The following is a 21,960-nucleotide window of genomic DNA, read 5'->3' as shown; positions in this document are numbered from 1 at the left end:
AAGTTGCTTCCCCCACATTGTCAGGTCAAAAGTCTGAGCCTTATGCCTTGGGTCTAAAATTAAAGAAGTACAATAAATCCAGTTGCTCTTTTTGTAATGTTTAAGCATTTTGTCTCGAGCTGCTTGGAAAGCTAGAATGAGCCTTTCATCCACTTCAGATCGATTAGGTTTCTCATCTAACTGTTTTACCATAGATTCAATTTTATCTAGCAAAAGATTGAATGATACAATGACTAGCGGTAATGTAACATATTTGTCTCCACCAAGTTTTGTACTTAAAAGTTTAAAGTTTATTAGAAATTTATGTAATTTTTCGAGTACCTGCCATTCATTAGCTGTGATTTGAAAATCATTTAATTCGGTGACAGAACTGCACAATATGTCAATGCCCGCTCTCACTTTTAAACCAAATCCAATCATATCATGTGTGGAATTCCATCTCGTTGGACAGTCAAGAATGGCATTTAGATTTGATGGCACGCCAGCTGCTTCACAAGCAGACTGAAACTTCTTCTTCACTATCTCACTTCTTTTTATTTTACTGGAAACACTGCGTAACTTTGTTACAGATGTACGCGAGTCAGCAATATTTGGTGCAGATTCTTCATCTTCCTCATCCTCAGTTTCGTCTGCATAGTCTTCGTACTGCTGATCTTGCGCGTTAGTGTCAGACTCACAGTGTAATGCTAAGGTCTTTAATAAATCTTGTACACCAAGGTTTAAAATGTGAGCAAAGCACCGGAAATGTTGATTGTCTGAATCAAAGTGTGGCGGCAGCTGTTTGCCCAGTTCATACATAAATTTGGTATTTGCAGTTGCGTTGTCGACCGTGATACCTTGTATTTTATCAATTATGCCATATTCCAATAAACATTCATGGAAAATCGTTGCAATATCTTCCCCAGTATGTCGACCGCGTGATGGTATAAAATCAAGAACTACAGATTGATACTTCCATTCGTTGTCTATATAATGAATAGTAACCCCGTAGTAACTCCTACCAGCAATTGACGTCCACCCATCAATGGTAAAAGACATTTTAGATGATAATTGTTGAAGTCGTTCCTTGAGATTCAATTGGAGCTCTTCAAATCGCTCTTTGACTTTCCTTCTAAGTGTAGACCTTTTAGGAAACACCATATTAGGGCAAATGCAAATACGTCGAAAATATACTTGTGTAGCTTCGTCATCGAAAAATGAGAAGGGAAGATATTTTTTCACCACCCAATCAACTGTAGCTGTCGTGATGTTGTCACTGCTGTTTTCCGACTGAAACAAAACAATAAATCTTGTGTTATTATTTAAAACATACAAGGTTTGAGCATATAAGAGGAGGAGGTATGTTGTTGTTAAATCGAGAAAATCGTTAAATTGATATTTGTTATATTAAGGTTGCACTGTACTGTAATTTACCAAAATAAAGTACTTAGTTGTTACTGGCCGATTAAATGAAAATATGGGTGTTTATAAAAAATATTTAAGACGATAATTACATACTTAATATGTCGCACCCCTAGATGAAAACACCACTAACTCAAAAATACTTACGTAAGTTAATGGCGTTTTTGAAAGTATCGCATGAATAGCTATGCAGAGTTGAAAAAATATTCTTACCTGTCCACTTCTTCCAGCGGTTACTAAAAAGCTTGTGATATCTCCACTTAATTTTGGTTTAACAGGAAGAAATATTTCTGATTCCTTTTTGTGGAAAGATATTAGATGTTTCCTTAAGCCTGAAGTGTTTCTGTTTTTCATTTTTATTTCAATCTTTTTATGTTGGCACAATTTACAGAAGGCAGTTTGGGATGCATGAATTATTTCGAAAAACTCTTCAAATTTGCTTTTGGGTCTTTTAGATCTGTGACTCAAACTCTCGTTACTCGGACTCGAATAATTTGAATCTTCGTCACTCATATTAAATTGTACACGTGATACGTTTTTAGAAAACAACAAGAATTAGTAAAAACAATTATTAAGTTAGACTCGAAGCACAGCTCAATTGGAAATGACTGGAATTAAAATAATTCCTTTATTTATAGTACGTTTCCTTGCTTTCTACCGCGCCGCCTCGCCACGTGCCGGCTCTATGAAAAGGATGCCGCCGCAAATCAAATAATGCCGCGTGCGGCGTACAAACACACACTAAATATTACCTACTTGTACAGACGCGACGCGTGAATAAAATATATAGAAAAGAATTAGTGAAAATCACTATTCTTTACATATAAGTGAATGTTTTGGCGTACATCTATACTAATATTATAAAGCTGAAGAGTTCGTTTGTATGTTTGATGACAGAAGTTTTAAAATAAATAAATAAGTCCTGAACGTCACTATACCTCCAAAGTTACTATTCCTCGTGGACGAAGTCGCGGGCACAGCTAGTAAATACTTACTCTCATCATCTCTCTCAGAGATATTCGGGCTGGTAAGTAATACAAAACTCTTATCGCAGGCTTTTTATTTTATTAGTAGGTAAGTACCTACGCTTTTTATATTATTTTATTAGTTTTGTAGAATTTTTTTACACGTTTCAAGTATATTTAAAAGTGGCTACAATATTTATTAAACGGGTGCGGGGTGATATTTGAACACTTTTTTGCTATTTTTTCTTGTAAAAACTTAAGAAATATAATGACTAAATGTACAATAATAGTACCTAAGTAATTAGTTTAAAACCATATAAGTAATCAATATTATAATATATACTTACTAGAATGAATTAATTTGACATCTACTACCTATCCTTACCATTTTATCCCAATCATAATACTACTTGCGTGATCAGTATAATGTATTCATTTTCATTCTAAGCACTCTGAAACTTATTTATTCTTTGGAACACCTGTAGGTACTCTTAAAATTCGAAATTATTTTACACGAGTATACCTACGCCTACGCCCTATGGCGGCAATCAAATAGTGTCAAATGTTATGATTTCGGCGTGGCGGCAACGATTGTTTTAGATTTCAAAAGAAGCCGCCGGCGCGTGTATCGTAACCATGTACTTCCGAAAAGCGGCAAATTTCTTTGAGAAGTAAGTACAAAACCTTTGAAGCCGCATTATCAAAGTGCCGATGGTTAAAACATAACTATGCATGCACTCAGTTTGATTTTAATAGATAGGTCCAGTTTTTCATACCTATTCTTTGATACAGTTTTTTGCGTCTCATAGAATTTCTAAGCGTACCTACCTATACACCGAACTGTTACACCTAACTACTCAGTGAAATAGCGCTAAGTCCTAGCTGCAAGACGCAAGAGTCTTGCAGGCTATGTCTTGTTCTTGCTCAAGTCTTGCACGGTCAGTCTTGGTCTTGGTCTTGCTAAAAATACGCGGTCTTGTTCTTGGTCTTGGTCTTGCAAAAACGCAAGAACAAGACCAAGACTGCAAGACCAAGACTGAATTTGGGCAACACTACATACAGTGCATTTCTTTATTGTTCCCCCCCTCTTTTATTTTTTTAACGGGTCAACTCAAAAAATTGAAATTTGGATTAATGAAAATAATGCAGAAATACTTTATTTTGAAATGAAATTGGCAGATTAAACTTTCAAGATGGCAGCTTGGCGCCACCTGGGAAAAAATTAAATGGAAAGGGGGGTCTGGTGACACATCTTTTCGAAGCTCCTGACAAATGCTTCACAACCCTAGAATATAATGTCAATATCTTCAAGTACTACAAAATGGCGGAAATTTTAATAATTGCCTGAATACATTGAATACATAATATGAGTTAATACGCTTGAGGTCAGTTCAGAAGATGCTCGAAATGGTTGCCTTGAACTTCTTGATATATGACCAACCTATCCGATATTTCACGCCAAACATTTTCGAACATTTTCGAACACACAATCTCTACAAATATTTATTATTCTCTGCCGTATATACAATATTGAAGCAGGTTCAGTTTCGTACACCTTTTGCTTCAAATAGCCCAATAAAAAAGTCCAAAGGTGTCAAATCTGGCGAGCGGGCTGGCCATTCTGTAGGACCTCGACGGCCAATCAAACGACTGGGAAAAGTAGTATCCAAATAGTTTCTTACTTGTCTTACTTGTTCTCTTCAAAAGTCTCCACACAGTAGAAGAAGACACTTCACAAACATTCGCGACGGAATAAGTAGACTGTTCAGGATTTACTACCATCTCACCAATTATTTGCACTTGCTGTACTTCTGGAATGAATGGATGACCTGGGGCCTTTTTGTTATGTACACTACCGGTAGTTGTGAATTTAGATACAAGTTCCCCCAAATATTTTTTAGAGATAGGACGATTCGGAAAACGTTCATTGAAAATCAAGATGGCGCCCAGTCGCCATCTTGAAAGTTTTATCTGCAAATTTCACTTCAAAATAAAGTATTCATGCATTAATTTCATTATCCCAAAATTCAATTTTTTGAGTCGACCCGTTCAAAAAATGAAAGGGTGGAGGACATTAAAGAAATGCACTGTATAGTGAATAATATCGTTAAAGTACAGTTGAAGTACCTATCTTTACAGCGAATATAACAATATTGTATTTTTATTTTGTGAATCATGTCTTGAAAAATTACCATCTTGTAAGAATGCATGATTGCAGGACCACGGGGCATATAATCATACTCCAACTATACTCATTATGTCATTTACTATTTCAATTAAAGTATGACGAACAATGTCAGCATGTGGGCTCAAATCGTAGTTCTATCATTATTTGAACTGAAATAAATCTGTAAAGATGATGAAATTGGGCACCAAATCATCGTAAACCAATTTATATGGCGAAATATAATGTTTTGCTTTTTGTCTTAGTTTACTAGTTTAGGCAAAGGTCAGTTAAAATTATAAACTTGAGGTGCTCGAGTCTTAATGATATTATTTGATTTTTTCATATTATCGAATCGAAAATATTTTCTGAAATTTTTATAATATTTGGAGGGATACAGATATCTGGATATAGATTTCATTGCCAATAAAGAGGAACTTCAACAGTGAAAAAGTTGTGGGAGTTATTTGTTGTAAAGTTGTAATTTCGAAATAACAAAAGGAAAGATAGTTTTTGGCTTTCTACTACTCCATGTTGATACAAAAAATGTGGGAATCTTCCAAAGAAAGGAAGGAAGCAATCAGTTTCAAAATAAGTAACTCTAGAGATTATTTATTTTTGATTCATTGTATTAACATGATGAAAAGGATAAAGAATATGAACAATGTCACAAGTAGAATCAAAAAGATGTTTCCTTTTTTTGACGATCTGGGTCATTAGGAGTTTGACGACTGATATGTTAAATTTGCTTTTGGCGATCCACTTCAAATTTCTTTGTTTTATTATTTTTCTAATCGAAGTGAGATAAATCATTAGTGTATTGAAATTATATGACCTTAAACAAATCAATTTCGTTCTTGAGGCAGCTTTGAAAGTTTTTATTCCAACTGTTACTTTTTTATTTCACAGAAATTCGAATTAAAATCGGAAGACGAACCTTATTTCTTACATATTTTTGAAATATCTCAAAGAAAACACCGTAGATTATTTCCCAAGTTTTCCCTGGAACTGGAATGAAAATGCGCCATCTGAAAAATAATGCCCTGAATTATTCACGTTGTTCTTTCCTAAATCAATGTTGATTTTACAACTTTTATAAAATATTCAATAAAGTAATCTGAATTTTCGTTTTCTGTCTTGCTACATACTGTTTTCTTTTAAAAACTATCTATTTACGTGAAATTAGAAGTATACATATATAAAAAGTATGTTTCAAGATCATTTTTTCATTAACCAGCTTTCTCTTACGAACAACAACCCTCAGAAGAGGAAAGTTGTGCGAGCTAAGGACTAACGAGGTCAACTGAATTAGGATTACTGAATTAGTAGTAGACTGAACCACTCACGCTAACCAAATCGCCTACTCAACATTCAATAACATACATAATAACATACGAATGAATTCTAAAAAATGAAAGAACAAAGTAACAGGAGATTGCTCAGAGCTAATCAAACTCATCGTACGTATAATTAAGCCAAATGGCTTTCTCTATTTCAAAGTTTATCCTGTTCCTGTTCCTGGAAAATGAAAAAGTTTTATTTAAAATAAGTTCGGGAATGAATAGAATGACTAATTCTAAGCCACTTTTGTTATGCAAAGTTATTTCCAAAAGTCATTAGTTTTCGACTCATTCGCGAGCGAACCTGTCAATTTTTCAACAATTAAACCCACGTGTCAAACGGTTTTTTGCAAATGTGTTAAAAAGCAAATATTTTATTCAAAAAAAAAATAGGTGGGTGCAAACGGGGTGATAGTTTAAAATAAACTTGATACGAAAATTATAGCTATAATGTGCATTCATCAATGCTGCAACTAATAGTTCTTTTGTTATTTCGATGGATGGCAATTTTTTGCAAAATTAGAAAAATGTTTTTTTCACTTCAAGCTCATTTTTTTCAGAACTAAGCAATTGAAACCTATCAAACTTCTGAAGCATATTACTAGTATGTATATGAATAAAGTGAATGTTTAGTGGAAACGATTATTTCCCTTCCAAAAACTTCAAGACCAACATGGATTAAGTCGTAACCCGCGTAATTATAATTTTCCGAACTTCTCCAAGAGTAATTATAATCAGTAAATTCTGTTGTAATATACAACCCCCCCTTGATTCAACCAATTATTTAAATTTTGTGGAGTTGTATGTATTTCAATTGTGACTTCTTTCGCATTTTTGCAATAAAAAAAGCATATTCACGATTAAAATATGATTGGTAAACATATTCACTCTTCATTTTTGACAACTTTTCATTATAAAACTGCTTTACGCGCGCTTGATTTGGGGAGTACGCTAGTGAATGCATGACGAGAGCGTACGAAAAGTGTGATCGCGCGAAGCAAACGTAAGTTGAGATGGAGGTGTAAGTTAATGAAGACAGAAAGAGAGAGAGTTCAGTCGTGTGGTCTAAAGCACACTCGCTTTTTTTATCGGCAAAGCATTTTTTCCAGTTGATCCCCAATAAATATAATGATGTTATTAAAGGGGTTATTATCAAGATGCAGCCGTTGTTGATATTGATCGAGTTCTCACAAAAACGAGTGATCCTTGATATTTTATGAAAAGTGAATTTTTGAGTGTTTGCTACAAAATGTTGAATGTTTTTGATCTTTATTGAGTCGCTTTATTAGACTTCTACAAAATATTGGTTTATTGTTTCTGGATTTACGTAAATCACGATGTAACCCACGATTGTATGTGAAAATATACGGAGTTATATTTATTGGTACAACCTTGGGCGGATGTGAACGTAAACGTTTACTTTTAGGAGATATTTATTCGGACGTTATTCAATCCGAGAATAATTGATACAAAGCTGAAAATTGAATTAGATAAAAAATGAATCTATTATAATTTTCATCGAAAAGGGATTTCATATTTGAGAAAGTGTTCGCTGTGCTTTCTTCCAACAAATGCAATAAAGCAAAATTGGAGATTACAAAACAAAAAAGGCTCACTATTATAATGATGTAAAAGCAAAAGCTTTACAAAAAATATCGGAGTATAAAGTAGAACTCCTGATATTTCTAGTTAAACAGTTTTTTGCACCGGGAATTTTTCCTTTTGCTCTCTAATTAGTTATAGTCATAGATATCTATAAAAGTAACGATCATAATATGAATAATTATAGACCAATAGCTCTCATCACCAATTCATCCAAATAATTGAAAAAAGATATTCAAACGAGACAAACCCATTTGCTGTGGACATCACAGTATGGTTTCAGAGTACCTACAATACTCGGTAGAAGCTAAGAGCTTCCAATGCCGCTTGACTCTCCGAAAAAAAAATTATTGACTTGTGTATGAGGTTGGATTCTACCAGTCGGCACACAATTCAATAGCATAGATTCCCGCTTGAAATACAGTCGTATAGGTCCCTAGGCAGGTTGATATCTCTGTCCTTGGTCTGCAACTGAAAATACCTGCACCAGAGCCTGAAGGTGTGTTCGATCCAGCTGTGAACCAACAACTGTCTGCTCTTAATATTTCTTTCTCCCGGTGGATCCAGTCCTCTTCTTGGAAAAAATACTGTATAAGGCAGTTCGTAGTTGACAGTTGGAGGCATAACGTCAGAGGTCATTTCCAGAATGCTGATGTGGCTTCCAGTGTCAACCAGCAGTCTGTTGCACTCTGCATTAGATTGATTTCTGCAATTGGCGATGTGCACGAATCTATATGCAGTCCATCTAGCCTCTCTCCCCAGAGAAATGTGGATAGAAGGTAGATCTAGGAGGATCTCTACGGCCGCTGACGGTATGGTACTGATGGCATCACAGATAGGCAGACAAGCCAGAGAGCTTCGCCTAAGCCATTTTCTGTAAAATATTAGGCCACCAGGCAATTGCTTCACAAGTGGTCATTGGTCTGACAGTCATCACATATTATATAAATATATAAAACTTTTTCCAAATGAGCATTACAGGTGAGTTTTCCATCAAGGACAATGCCAAGATATTTCACTTCCGTTCCAAACGAAATGGCCTCACATTGAGAAAAGTAGCGGTAAATCGTCCAATTTTGTCCTCCTGGTGAAGGGGAATATCACAGTTTTGCTGGGTTGACAGACATCTGCTCCCTCTGGTACCAACTATGAACAACGTCCATCGTACTTTGGAGGATATTACAAGCCACCCTTATACCAACGTGAAATTTGCCAAAATGACAAGTTCGTCTGCATGAGCTTGCAGATCTATTTCTCTTCTAACTAGGACACCAAGCAGATTATCCTCTGGAGCGACTACAGCGACCGCAGAAGGGGGAAGACAGAACCCCACCTTGAGGGCAACCCCTGGTGACCCTGAACCTATCGACTTAACTGAAGCTTTCCATCCTGTCAATTATGGATCTTTGCAAACATTGGTGTTGGAGAAATATAGAATAAACTTCTTCGAAAGCTATCTCAGCTATTGTCCCCAAAAAGTGACTTTCAAAGGGCATGTCAATTATAAGAACTTTCGGTGTAACACAGGCATTCATATTGGAGTCACTTCTCTTTTATCAAAGCGAAAACTGGTTCGAAAAATAAAAAATGAAACTGGAACCTCTGGCGTAGAATAAATTCAAAATAAGCAAGCAAATTATTTTCTTCATCTCCTGAAGATGCCAATTTGGTTGGTGAAACGCGCTTTGAGAAAAGTATTGCATTTTTGTCTTCATCTTTTGAAGACGTATTGCATATCCGGTGATTGGAAAAATTGCTTGTTTTGGATTCGGACGAAAAAATTGAATCGATTAAGACTTATTGGAATGGAAATTGTGCTTTGACAACGAGTTCCTTTCAGTAAACTAAAAACCTATATATCCTTCAGTAGTCGTTAACAATCTATACATGAATTCAAATTGAAATTGACGGTTCCACCGTAAATCCTGCAAATGTTCCTCGAAGTTTACATATATAGCCACCTCACAAGACTGTCTATTAAAAGACGTGTGCGTCTCGGAACGACCGACGGAAGTGATAACTAATCTAAGTTGAATTATTTAATATTGAAATTATTCAACTTGAGAAAAGCTCAAGTTATTACTGCCGTTGCCGTATGCGTGAGAGAAGGAAGCCAGACAGACAGGCGCCGTAAGGCGTTACGTAACTAAGCGGTTTACCCTCCCATAAGAAGTTATATCTTCAAAACTGAGTTGCATTTAATTGAGATTTAGAGAGCTTGTATGGTCTTAAACAAGTACCAGAAAAAAGTTGTCTACCTCAGTTTAGTTGAGAGCCATTTGTATTATATAACTCTAGCTTGGGGTTACGTTATGTATTCTCAAGAGCCATTATAATTACACTAGTTTACAGCAAATTTACGACTGTAATGCCAGAGGCAGTTCTTTGTCAATTTTTGGTCCCTAAATGCGTAAAAAATTCCTAACACGTATGATTTTTGACTTATGATTTTTTTCACAAAAATTTAATGAACACGACATTCCGAATTTGCTTTTCCCCTAAATTGAGGAAATTGTTTAAAATCTGGCTACACAGAAGTTTAAAAGCCGTTCTGCTCTATAATGGTAACAATAGACCCTCTATTCCTCTTGCACATGCAGTTGCCATGAAGGAAACACACGAAAGTATGTCACTTATTTCTAAATGCAATAAGTTATAATACGTATAAGTGGCAAATATGTGGTGACCTAAAAATCATAGGACTATTACTAGGTCTTCAGATCGGATTTACGGAGTTTTGCTGTTTTCTTTGTCTTTGGAACAGTAGAGCCATTATCAAGTAAAAGTAAAAGAATGGCCTCCAAGAGATAAATATATTCCAGGTGAAGCTAACGTGAAGAATATATTTCTTGTTAATCCCAAAAACGTTTTGTTACCTCCATTTCGCATTAAAAACTGGGGTTATGAAAAATTTTGTAAAAACGTTTTCGTTACTTGTAAAATTTTTAACAGTTATTGTTGCAATAATGTTGTCTCTTCAGGAAAGAATAGAAATAGTTTTAATATGTGGTGAGAATACACCATACCGACAAGTAGCTATCATTTTTAATGAACGGCGTCCAGGAAAAAATGTTCAACATACTACTGTGTCAAGGATAATGTCGAAATTCAGAGAAACAGGATCTGTAGCAAATCAATTTAAGAAAAAGAACACTCCAAGTAAATATGATGAGGAGGCTCAACTTAACATTTGTTCAAAAGTTATTGAACACGGGCAAACGAGCATAACCGATATTATAAAAAATACCGATTACAAGAGAGAAAGTGTTAGAAAAATTTTTATTAAAGAATAAATTTTGGCCTTACAAGCCAAAATTTATTAACACATCAAAAGAACGAGATTTTGATGTCCGTTTGGGGTTTTCATTCTGGTTTCAAGGAGAGAGAGAAGAAAATGTAAAGTTTCCGTATAAAATTTTTTTGAACAAACGTTTTCGTTTGTTCCATTTCGTTTTGTGTTGGTGTGGTCTCGAAAATTTGTTGTTTGCAATGTGTTTTTTATTTTTATTTTTCAAATACGTATCTAATATGTCTGATGATTTTTAAAATAGTATTATTCACACGAAAAAACTACTTTTCGAGCCCTGAAGAAGAATTTAATTAAATTCGAAACGTCGGCAAGAATACAATTGTTTTTTTCAAGAAAAAATTGATCCTGTTATCCAACCAACCCCCTTTTTCAGAAAAATTATTGGATCACTAAACTAGTGAACTGAATAATTTTTTTGTTGTCAGTAGTTGTTCTTCGTCAAAATTTGCAATTTTAGAGTAACGTCGTGTTTGGAATCACACGTTAAAAGGTAAGACCTCGTTAGTCCTTAGCTCGCACAAGTTTCTGCTTCTGAGGGTTGTCGTTCGTAGGGGTGCGATAGCTGGTCAACAGAAAAACATATTTCAAACATATTTTTTACATACATATATGATACCTGACGTAAAGAAAAAAAATTTCAACTGGTTCGTACCAAAATCTTTCAACTTCTACCGAAATGAAAAATTCTTATCAGATTACCACCGGATGATAAATATTATTATTATCTTCACGAAAAATCAAAATTGGTATTGGGACAGTAGTTGAAAGTTCAAAATTTTGTGAACTTCTGGAGGTTGTATGATGTGGGAAAAATTCTCGAGAGAAAAACGTTTAGAAAATACCTACTATACTAGATAGTCAAAACTCAGACATCTTTAATTTCGGAGCATTGTTTCTAATGCAAAGTATGAACCAAATTTCAATATATTCGTGGTCAAAGAAGATTCAGGAAAAAACTCGGCTTTTCGTTACCATTCAATAGTATCCAAAATTAAGCAACTTTGTCGTAATTCAACCTATCCTTACCGTTAACATAATCCTGAAACCTCAATAACCCTGTATAAATAATTTAATTTGTATCACCCCGTATACGTTGCTACCGTATCCACTCATGCGTTCATAAAGCAATCAGGTCGACCTCCAGTGTTATGTATGCGTACATTCAGAGACAATTTCAATACGATTGCGCTGCGGAATGATAAACCAGAGTTGACGTTCTTGATATCTACCGATCAATCATAACGCTTCGTATCACTCTATCATTCATCTATTTTGAATCACGAGGTTGGGTTAATTACCGGCTGGTACGGAATCGTTGTTTAGCATTCCTAGACTGTGCCATCCATCGCAAGCGACTCGAGATCAAGGCTGATGCATTGATAATCACTGATGGGTTGAGAGCTCATTGCACCCGGCGCGTCTCGATACCGGCTTATTTTAAAGAAACATGACTTTTCAAAATACCACTGAAAATTACACATCAACAATTTTCGTCCGATGAAATGCGTATTTCGTTGCGTGAAATACGTTATCATGGCAACCCAGGTATGTATCGAAAATTTTGTCCTTATGTCCATATTCGCCGTTTTCTCTGTAAAGCGAAGCTTGCGTAAGCCCGCTTAAAGCTCAAGCCACGCTTAAATGTTTGCGCTATGCACAATAAACGTAGCTTAGCCAAGCGTCAAAATAACTTAGCAACGTTGTATCTTTTCGGGGATTATTACTGTTCACGTGTCAATTCTCAAATAATGGTTACCGAATGTAAGGTGAATTTAATAAAAATTAGTGTTTAGACGGTTTACTTTTACCTTGTTGTCGAAAAGTATCAGAATCAGACAAAAGAATATACTCCAAAATTTAACTAACCACCTATGGAGAGAGAAATGTTCTACTCAGGACTACCTTCATTTCGGCCGATGGCCAGCTCTGCTGAACACTAATACTATAAAACCACTTGATAAATTTTACATTTGGCCAGTTATATCTTATGTGATTGTGATAAAAGAAAGTAAAAACAATTGAATGTTTATTTTACAAAACGTTTTCGAATTCTGAAGTATCTTCTATGAGCTCCTGCACATATAGTGTTGTCAGCTTGGTCATTCCGAGTCTTCTATAAAAGGCCATATCATCCATCTCCTCGAAATAGTTGGGCCTCTTAAAAATTCTTCGTGGATATCCAACATCAGTTATGTGTAAGATGCCATTATCGTCTTCCAGCATGATTTCATCTCGTAATTCCATCATTCTGCATCAACTGATTTCAATTTTACACAAGTTCGTTTATTAAAATATTTCAGCAAAACGACACTTACATTATTTCCAAAACTGAAGAATAAAAAGTGAGGTTCTGATGCCTACATGAGCTTGGCTTTACATAAGCTTCGCTTTCTGGTATACGGCGAATACGGGCATTAGTGATAACTTGGTGGACATTTTTTGACGTTAGCCACTATTTTGCATTAGACGTCACATAAGACAACTAGGTATATATAGTTATATTTATACATAAAAACTATAATAATATTATTCAGTTACAAATTAAAGTGTTTTTGATATTCTTTCACTACTACATTTCTTCTTATCGGCGAGTTAGGTTAGGTTAGGTCCAAAGTCAGTGGGTGTATTAGACCCTTCACCGCAATCCGCAAGGGTTCATTGTGGCTCACACCTATTCACACTAGACCAAATAAGCCCAGCTTTTTAACGAAGCCGATTAGTTTGTATGGTGAGTGTTGTTTCAGGTCAGATGGTAAGAGTACGGCTCTGCCGAACTCTGAAAGCCTGATTCGGTCCCCAGCAGGGCAGGCACAAAGTATGTGCTCTGCTGTTTCACCATTTCCCAAACAGAGGCGACACACACTTTCTTCCGACAGTCCGTCTCTGCATATGATGATTCAAATGACAGTGTCCTATAAGAAGGCCTGTAAGACATCGTTGCTACTTCCTACTATAGGTTAGGTTAGTTCCAAAGTGAGTGGATCTATTAGACCCTTCACCGCAACCCGCAAGGGTTTATTGTGGCTCACACCTATTCACACTCGACCAAATAAACCCAGCTTCTTAACGAAGCCGATTTGTTTGTATGGTAAGTGGTCTTTCAGGTCAGATGGTGAGAGTACGGCTCTACGGAACTCTAAAAACCTGATTCGGTCCTAGCGGGGCAGGCACAAAGTATATGTTCTGCTGTTTAATCGCTAATGAGGTAGTGCAAAATTCCCACCTTGATACCCGCAACCTTCCCATATCAGGGTTTTTGCACGTCAGCTACATCTGACGATGCCTAAGATTCAACCGTGCAGGGCTTTTTGGCCTCTGGTTTTGGTGAATCATCACTTGAGCGCAAACGTTTGCTAACCTGCTCATGGGGGGTTTGTTCCTCTTCCTGAGACAGATTCTGCGTACGTCGCTCAAGAATTTGGTGCAAGGCGGTTTCATAAGGTACCCCGCTCTTGAGGATACGACTCAGTCGTTTCCTGATTGCACCGCCAAACTTTTCTTAGGTTCAGTTATTGGATCAGGGGTTGGGTTGATCTAAATTTACAGGAAGGTTAGTTGGAGTCGTAAGCTCGACAGACATCTTCTCTGTAGACTCCCTCCTGATCTGAATTTACAAGCAGGTCAGTCAGTTGGAGTCAAAAGCTCGACATCCATCTCCTCTGTAGACTCAGCGCCAAAAAGAATTTTTAAGTTTACTCTGTCTATAAAAGTCCCATGAGTAGCTAGGGAAAGAAGATCAATCATGGCAGAGCCCCGCATTACTGTGACAAGGCGATGCTATGACGAGAGGGCGCCTGGTATCTCGAAGGTTCCGTAGAGACGGCTGATAGGCTCAGTGTCATTCATCCTCTCGCCACGGATAAACACACTTTAGGATTAAGCCATCGTTGAAATGATTTTCAGTTAGGGAATAACAGAACCACAAGTGATTCTGTCATTCCCGTATCCAGCGGGGCTACGTGGAAGCAGGCACCCGATAGCCTATTTGCTCAACCCCCACATCCCAAGTCAATGCACTCGCCAAAAACAGCATGCACAGTGGTTCAGGCAGTAAAAGGTAAACAAGGACAGCCAACCCGCCCCATGCTTACAATAGTCCAACAACTGTTGGGTATCAAGCTTCGAAGGATAAATAAACGCCTTGGAGTGAGCCAATCCTGGAAGATTCTGTCAGAAGTCATAAATCTTCTCTATCAGCGAGTAGGTTGGACAAGGATGCACTGTATTTTTTATTGAATACTTGTGTCTAATGAATTATATATAATATAAATTAATAGATGTAGTCCCTACTACATGGTACGAGATCATCTTGAAAAATGAGAATTGAAGCTTTCTATGTTTTTACCATTTTTATTTGTAACTACCGTTACTGCAGTTTCGTCCTACAAGGACATTTTCAAACGAATACAATATACTGAAATAATTATTATACACCCTCAGATACCTATACAAACCACAGTCGGTAATAACAGACGGTCTCTAATGACTTTATTACCTGAATATTGTTCACCTGTGACAATGTGGGTACGCTAATCGGAAAACCGGCGAGTAGTGCTTATGTTGATGAATTTCCAAATATTCCAAATAGCTGAGTTTTCAATCCTTGCCTAGATAGTGCAAAATTTCCGTTTCGTTTCTGCAATCAGAAATCCAGGAATTTGTAACTTATTTCGGTAAGAGAACAGAGACTATTGTGGGATTTTTTCAGAGAAAACAATGTGGAAGTGGCATTCAGGCCACATGACAGGTTATCTAATTTCCTTTACAATATCAAAGATAAAATGGACAAGATGGAGAAATCTAGCGCAAGTGTTCGAAGTGTACCTAATAGCGGAGTAAAGTGCAAGTGTTCGGAGTGTAATGTGGGGTAATGTGGTCGAAATTTCTCAGAACGGTATGCTGAACATAAAAGATCCTTCAGACTAGGTAAAAATGATTCGACGTATTCAAACCATTCCTTGGAATGCAACCACAGGTTCCTGGATCTAAACGATACGGAAATTTTACAATATGCAAGCAAGGGTTGATGTTATTTTCCTTCTCAAGATAGTCAATGAATATTACACCACGCACATCCCAAAATACCGACGCCATAACCTTTCCAGCCGATTGTTGTGCTCTCGGGTGCTTTGGACGAGGTTCACCAGTTACTCTCCACTCAGATGATGATCTTTTTGATTCCGGAGTGAAGTGATGGATCAATGTTTCATCCATTGTTATATATTGACACAAAAATACCATAACAAATTTTCATCAAGTGTCGGCCAATTTCATCATATATAGCAAAAATTCTGGTTTGTTATGTTTGAACATGACCAAAAACTGCTCAGAATCATCAAGACGTTCTTGTTTTTGGTCATCAGTGAGCCCACGCGGCACCCACTTTGAACAGAGCTTTCTCATAGTCAAATGCTCATGCAATATAAAGCCAACACGTTTTTTTGAAATCAACAATGTCAGCTAACTCAGGCAATTTCACTTTTCGATCTTTCAAAACGATTTTGTGGATTTTTTCAATATTTTCTGGTTTTACTGCCTAATTTGGTTGCCACTGAGTTCTGCATCATCGGTGTATCTACGACCACGTTTGATGTCAGCATACCTATGTTTTATTGCTGTTTCTGATTGAGCGGAGTCCTTATAACACTTTTCAAACCATTGCTTCGCTTGAACGGCATTTTTCCCATCAAGAAGCAGTGTCACTCTCAACACGATAACTCACAAACTTATTAGTAGAATATCATGAAATTTCAACATCTTCCTCATGAAAGTTAGTACTAACTGACGAGACTTTCCAGCCCATCTAGTATATTTATAAAACTTCCTTCAGAATCAGTCCTTTCATTATTGAAAGCTGTATGAAAACCAGTTCGGTAGTTTTTTGGTGTGGCGGGGGACTTTGTTTTAAAATATGTGATTGAAGCTAAAAACTTTTTGAGTAAAATAATGAATACTCCCGTTCTCCACTAATTTTCAGGATTTGTTTACAGAAACTGCACGGTAGTGTTATAGTCATGAATCAATTTCATATGTTACTTTCTCTTGTAAACATTTCGTTGTCCAGTTATTTTATGGGTTCATTCCGCTGTGATTTTGTAATAAATTCATTCCCGTATACGATTGAATCATTAGTTGTAAATTATAAACTAAATTATGTAGCAAAAGTATTGAGATATACAGAACATAAAGTATAGGGGTGTGTCGCTTTCAAGAAACTGTTTCGTATCAGTTATTATTTTCGATATCTGGTTTACCATTTCCGCATCAGTGGAAAGTTGATTCAGTTATAAAAAATATCTCTGACAAATACATTAATTGTTTTTTGTGGACAAAACACAAGAACTACAGGAAAATCCTTAAGGCGCTCTAAGAGCCATGCCTGTGCGAAAGTAGTGATTCACATTGGATTTAAATCGCTGGAGATTAAATTCACTATCGCTTAGGAGTGGAGCTCCATACATGAGAACAATAATTCAAAGAAGGTCTGATCTGAGCTTTATGAAGCATCAAAAGTTGCTGTAGTGTGTACAGTTTTCTGGTTCCGAAGTGTTCCAAGCTTTTGAAAATCAGCTTTTGCAATTTCAGCGACATGATTGTGCCATCATATCCGGTTCGGAGACATTTATATTTTTGGAGGAAGCCGATGTCCTAGAGTCCAAATGGAATGACGAGACAAGTGTGATGTCGTCAGCAAAGCAATATATTGGATTCTTAGTATTTTCCAATAAGTCGTTGATATACAATAAAAATAGGGTTGGAGACAATATGGATTCCTGGGAAAGTATGGTAAAAGTATTCGAAATATATCCATCGACAGCCACTTGCAGGGAACGTTTTTTTAGGAAGCTAGAGAGCCACACACATAAATGATCAAAGAAGCCATAGAACTCCCAAGCCACACACTCTCCAAGGAAAAAAGATGTAGCCGTTATTACGTCGTATAGAAGATCATACCACTTTTATATACAGCTATTGTTACTACAGTTTCGTCCTATAAGAACATTTTCAAACAATCACGAAAAACTGAAAATAAATCATAATGTTAGCTCTTATACTGGGTGTCAATTTGAAAACTTCCCACCCTTAACACCTTCCTTTCAGTAAGCAATATGAGGAATCAAAAAACAGGTCAATTTTATTGTCAAGAGGGACATTTTCAAGGACTATTTGTAGCCCTTGTGGTTCAACCCCCTAGGAGGAGAAGATGTTACCCATAGAATTTGAAATGGGAAGGGGGGTCAAGTGGCATTTCATATTGATTGGCGTTCAATAGAGTTCTGTACTAACAAAAGTAATTATTAGTACATCTATACTGAGATGCATGGTTTGACCAGAACTGGTAAGAATAACAGGTGGTAACCGTTCCAATCCTTTCCAAGAATCCATGAAAATTCGTAAGCATATGAATTGCGGATGTAATCTGCTAAATGATCAAATCGATCTAGTTTACTCACCAGTTTTCAAGTCAGCGTATCCACATTGTCACAGGTAACAAACTACAGGTAATAAGTTAAGTAAAGGATCTCTATTATTACCTATAGTAGATATAAAAGGGCTAACATTATGATTCATTTTCAGTTTATTGTAATAGTTTGAAAATGTCCTTATAGAACGAAACTGTAATAATGTTAGTTACAAATAAAGGATCTCTATTATTATCTATAGTAGATATAAAAGGGCTAACATTATGATTCATTTTCAGTTTATTGTAATAGTTTGAAAATGTCCTTATAGGACGAAACTGTAGTAATGTTAGTTACAAATAAAAGAGGTAAAAAAATAAAGTTTTTTTTTATTTTTCATTTTCATTTTCCGACGTCAAATGTTATTGGACTATTATAGGATTGAGATATCAAGGTGGATTTGAGCACCAGTCTTAAGCCGTGATTGTTAGTCGCAATGACGAGTAATAAGAAATATCATTGATATTCAATGGCAAAATTGATATACGGGCATGAATTGTCCCCCATCTCAACTTTAACCGAAGGAAAGTTCAAGGTCGGATAAAACTTACGTAAAAAAGTTTGAATTTTTGATGATGAATTTGCATTTTAGAATTACCCTCGTCGACGAGAGGGTTCTATCTACTGTTTTCTTCAAATAGAAAGGGAAGACTTGTGTTACCTCGTTTGATAGATTTTTCAATTCTCTATTCAACTCTTTTTTTTTTCGCATATCGGTTTGACCTACCCTGAATAATAATAGTATTTCATACGTGACTATTCAAAAAATAAGGCAAATATTCAAATTTCGCGGGCTACGTATATTCGATTAGCAAATATTTTTTTTTAAGTTGGTACACTCGTCTCGAACATATGTTCAGGATGTTTAGTTTGCTGGTGAGAGGCATAAAAATTAGAAGTGTTTTGCGTGTTCGACAACTTTCTGCTATTGAAAAAATTAATCAAAGACTTTACATCGAATTTTGTGTAAAACATGGAATTGTGTGCTCAAAAACATTTGGAAATGTTGACAGTGGCATACGGTGATTGTACTCTGAGTCAAAAAAAATAATGTTTACAAGTGATATAAGCTTTTCACAGAAGGTCGAGAAGATGTTAATGACGACGCTCACCCTGGACGCCCCAGCACATCAACAACCGATGAAAATGTTGAGAAAGTGAAGGAAATTGTTGTGGAGTTGCTGAGGATGTCGGCATATCAGTTGACTCATACCATGTGATTTTTTCGTAAATTATGGGCATAAAACGTGCGGCAGCAAAGTTCGTACCAAAATTTCCTAATTTTGACAAAAAAACCGTCGCATGAACATAGCCCAGGAATTGTTAAATGACGTCAACGGTGATCCAGATTCGCTTGGTGACGAATCATGGGTACATGATTATGATATTGAAACCAAAATCAAATAGTCTCAATGGAAGAGCCAGGAGAGCCAAGACCAAAGCACGCTAAGTTCGATCAAATGTCAAAGTTTTGCTCACTGATTTCTGGTCAATAAGCAGTATTTTCTCAAAGTTATGCGTCGCTTGCGAGAAGCAATATGAAGAAACGTCCGGTATTGTGGAAAAACATTTAATGGCTTCCGCGTCACGATTATCCACTGTCCACTCGTCATTGCTTGTTCGTAATTTTTTGGCCCAAAACAAAACCGTAATCATGCCTCAGCCACCGTATTCTCCGGATTTGACCCCGTGCGACTTTTCACTGTTGCCAAGATTGAAGAGACCCATGAAAGGACGGCGTTTTGCGACGATTGAGTATATGAAAACCGATTTGCCGAGAGATCTCAAGGACATATCAAAAAGTGTATATCAGAACTGCTTCGAGGATTGGAGAAAAGTGTATTATATCTGAGAAGGGACTACTTCGTAGGGGACATAATAAAAATTGATGAATGAATAAATATTTTTTGAGAAAAAAAATCAGCTCTATTTTTCATAACTAAGCAACTCATTGGAGTTGTAGGTAAAGAACACTGGACCACGTTGCTTGCTTGTTGAATAATATACTATTGATTAAAGAATGTAAACTTACACGACAGGATATAACTGTGTGGAAACTATTTTCCTGTTTTTTAGCCGTGGTCTGCAGATTTTTATGCATGAGATTTCGTCTACTACTGCGGTGGACATTATCAAAGGCGATGTGGTAACGGTCGCAGTGCCTTAGTTGGTACTCAATTGTTGTTCCGAACGCAGTTTGCGTACCATCAAGAACAGGTAGCTGGATGTCATTGATGTTCGTTGCCTCTTTTTTCTATTATACTCTTGAATACTAATTACTGTATTTTCGAATGTTGAGAGCATGTTCGGCTAGGACTAGGGCTAGTACTAGAGTGCCACCAAGATTTAGCCTAAGCCTCAGTAGATAATAACATTATCTTGAGGTGGTTTAAAGGGCATGACAGAAGTAAAGGTAATCGCATTGCCGTCTCTTTAGCCAAGGAAGCAGCTGGACTAAAAATTTTAGGACCCAGTGGCACCTATGGCCTGATGACTTCGACAATTGCGGAACTAGCCAAACGTCACACCCATGTTCAATCCCTAAAGAGATGGGATGGAATCGAAGGATGCCATCTTCCCAGGATCACCCTTGAGGACCCTGGGAAGCTGTCGACGAAGAAATATCTGGCGATGACCAGAAAAAATCGTCTGGCCACTGTCAACTAAGGAAACACCTCCACAATATGGGGCTAGTGGACACCCCTCTATGCAGGATGTGTGAACAGAAAGATGAAACTGTTAGGCCTGTCCTATGCAAATGTCCGAAGTTATCGTCAATAAGAGAGTGAGCGTTTGGCGAGTCTTGGCCTACACCTGCCGATATAAAGAAGATGTCTCCCAGAGACCTGTCCACCTTCCTGGAAAGGACAGGATGGACGATGACCTAGGAGGACAACTCCTTGGGAGGATGTACAATGGGTCACATGTGGCATAAGTGCTGTGGGCCTACACTTGCCCTCCCTACTCCACAGATACAGATGTTCGGCTACAGTTGATTTGTCAGTTAGTCCTAGTCGACAATTGCTCTTGTATGTTCAGAGAGATGGGTACCTACACTTATTTTCGTGGTTCCAATGTAGACCGATCCGCAGCTATAAGGAATCCGGTATATCTTGGGTGTTGCTAAAGGATCTCTGGAATCCTTACATGACCTCAGACTGTGTCTGATAGTTTTTGTTATCTTCACTGTTATTTTTTTATAGTGAAATAATGTGTGAAATATGATCCTCTTTAGAAATCTACTTCGATATTAGAATTTTCATAGATTTGTATTTTTATTGCCAATCACTACCTTACCTTGACTTACTCAAGAACTAACAACTTTTGTGTTTTTAACATAGTTGCTTGCTATTTATCGTAAACAAAATTTATCAGTTTTGGGGAATTTTGATTGAAAATTCACAAAACAAAGCTCTATCTATTATTACATTTCTGCTCTGATCATATTAGATGGATCGTGCATCGTAATTGCTCCTTTTATAAATTCATTCATTATTCATAATCAATTTCCCGCTCAACAATATTTCATTGTTTTGCAGGAAACATTCCAGAGAGCACAGGAAACACAAGTTGAGCACAGGTTTCCGGTAAGTGATTAGTTTATTCGATACGTTACTTTTAATTCATTAATTTATGCATTTCGTACGGTGTGTGTATGTGTGTGTGGATCGAGATATGAATCGACACAGATGGAAATGGTACCTTATAGAGAATG

At 36.7% G+C, this 21,960-nt stretch overlaps 1 protein-coding gene across 8 annotated transcripts in view; it reads left to right on the top strand.

Annotated features, from left to right (window-relative positions):
• RhoGAP19D (Rho GTPase activating protein at 19D) overlaps positions 1-21,960 on the top strand; it is a 521,267-nt gene that overhangs the window by 342,798 nt on the left and 156,509 nt on the right. For 7 of the 8 annotated variants that reach the window (XM_074180173.1, XM_074180178.1, XM_074180174.1 and 4 more), the window contains one exon: positions 21,785-21,832. The exons of the other annotated variant lie outside the window; for it this stretch is intronic. In XM_074180173.1, the coding sequence (XP_074036274.1) occupies positions 21,785-21,832 (48 nt within the window). The remainder of the gene's footprint in view (positions 1-21,784; positions 21,833-21,960) is intronic. 8 annotated transcript variants of the gene reach the window in all.

Source organism: Leptinotarsa decemlineata, unplaced genomic scaffold (assembly GCF_025532065.1).
Source record: "Leptinotarsa decemlineata unplaced genomic scaffold, Ldec_3_MD MMD2_tig00026294_RagTag_RagTag, whole genome shotgun sequence".
NCBI classification, from domain to species: Eukaryota; Metazoa; Arthropoda; class Insecta; order Coleoptera; family Chrysomelidae; genus Leptinotarsa; species Leptinotarsa decemlineata.
The sequence above is the reverse complement of the archived record's forward strand: the minus strand, read 5'-3'. Positions and strand labels throughout refer to the sequence as shown.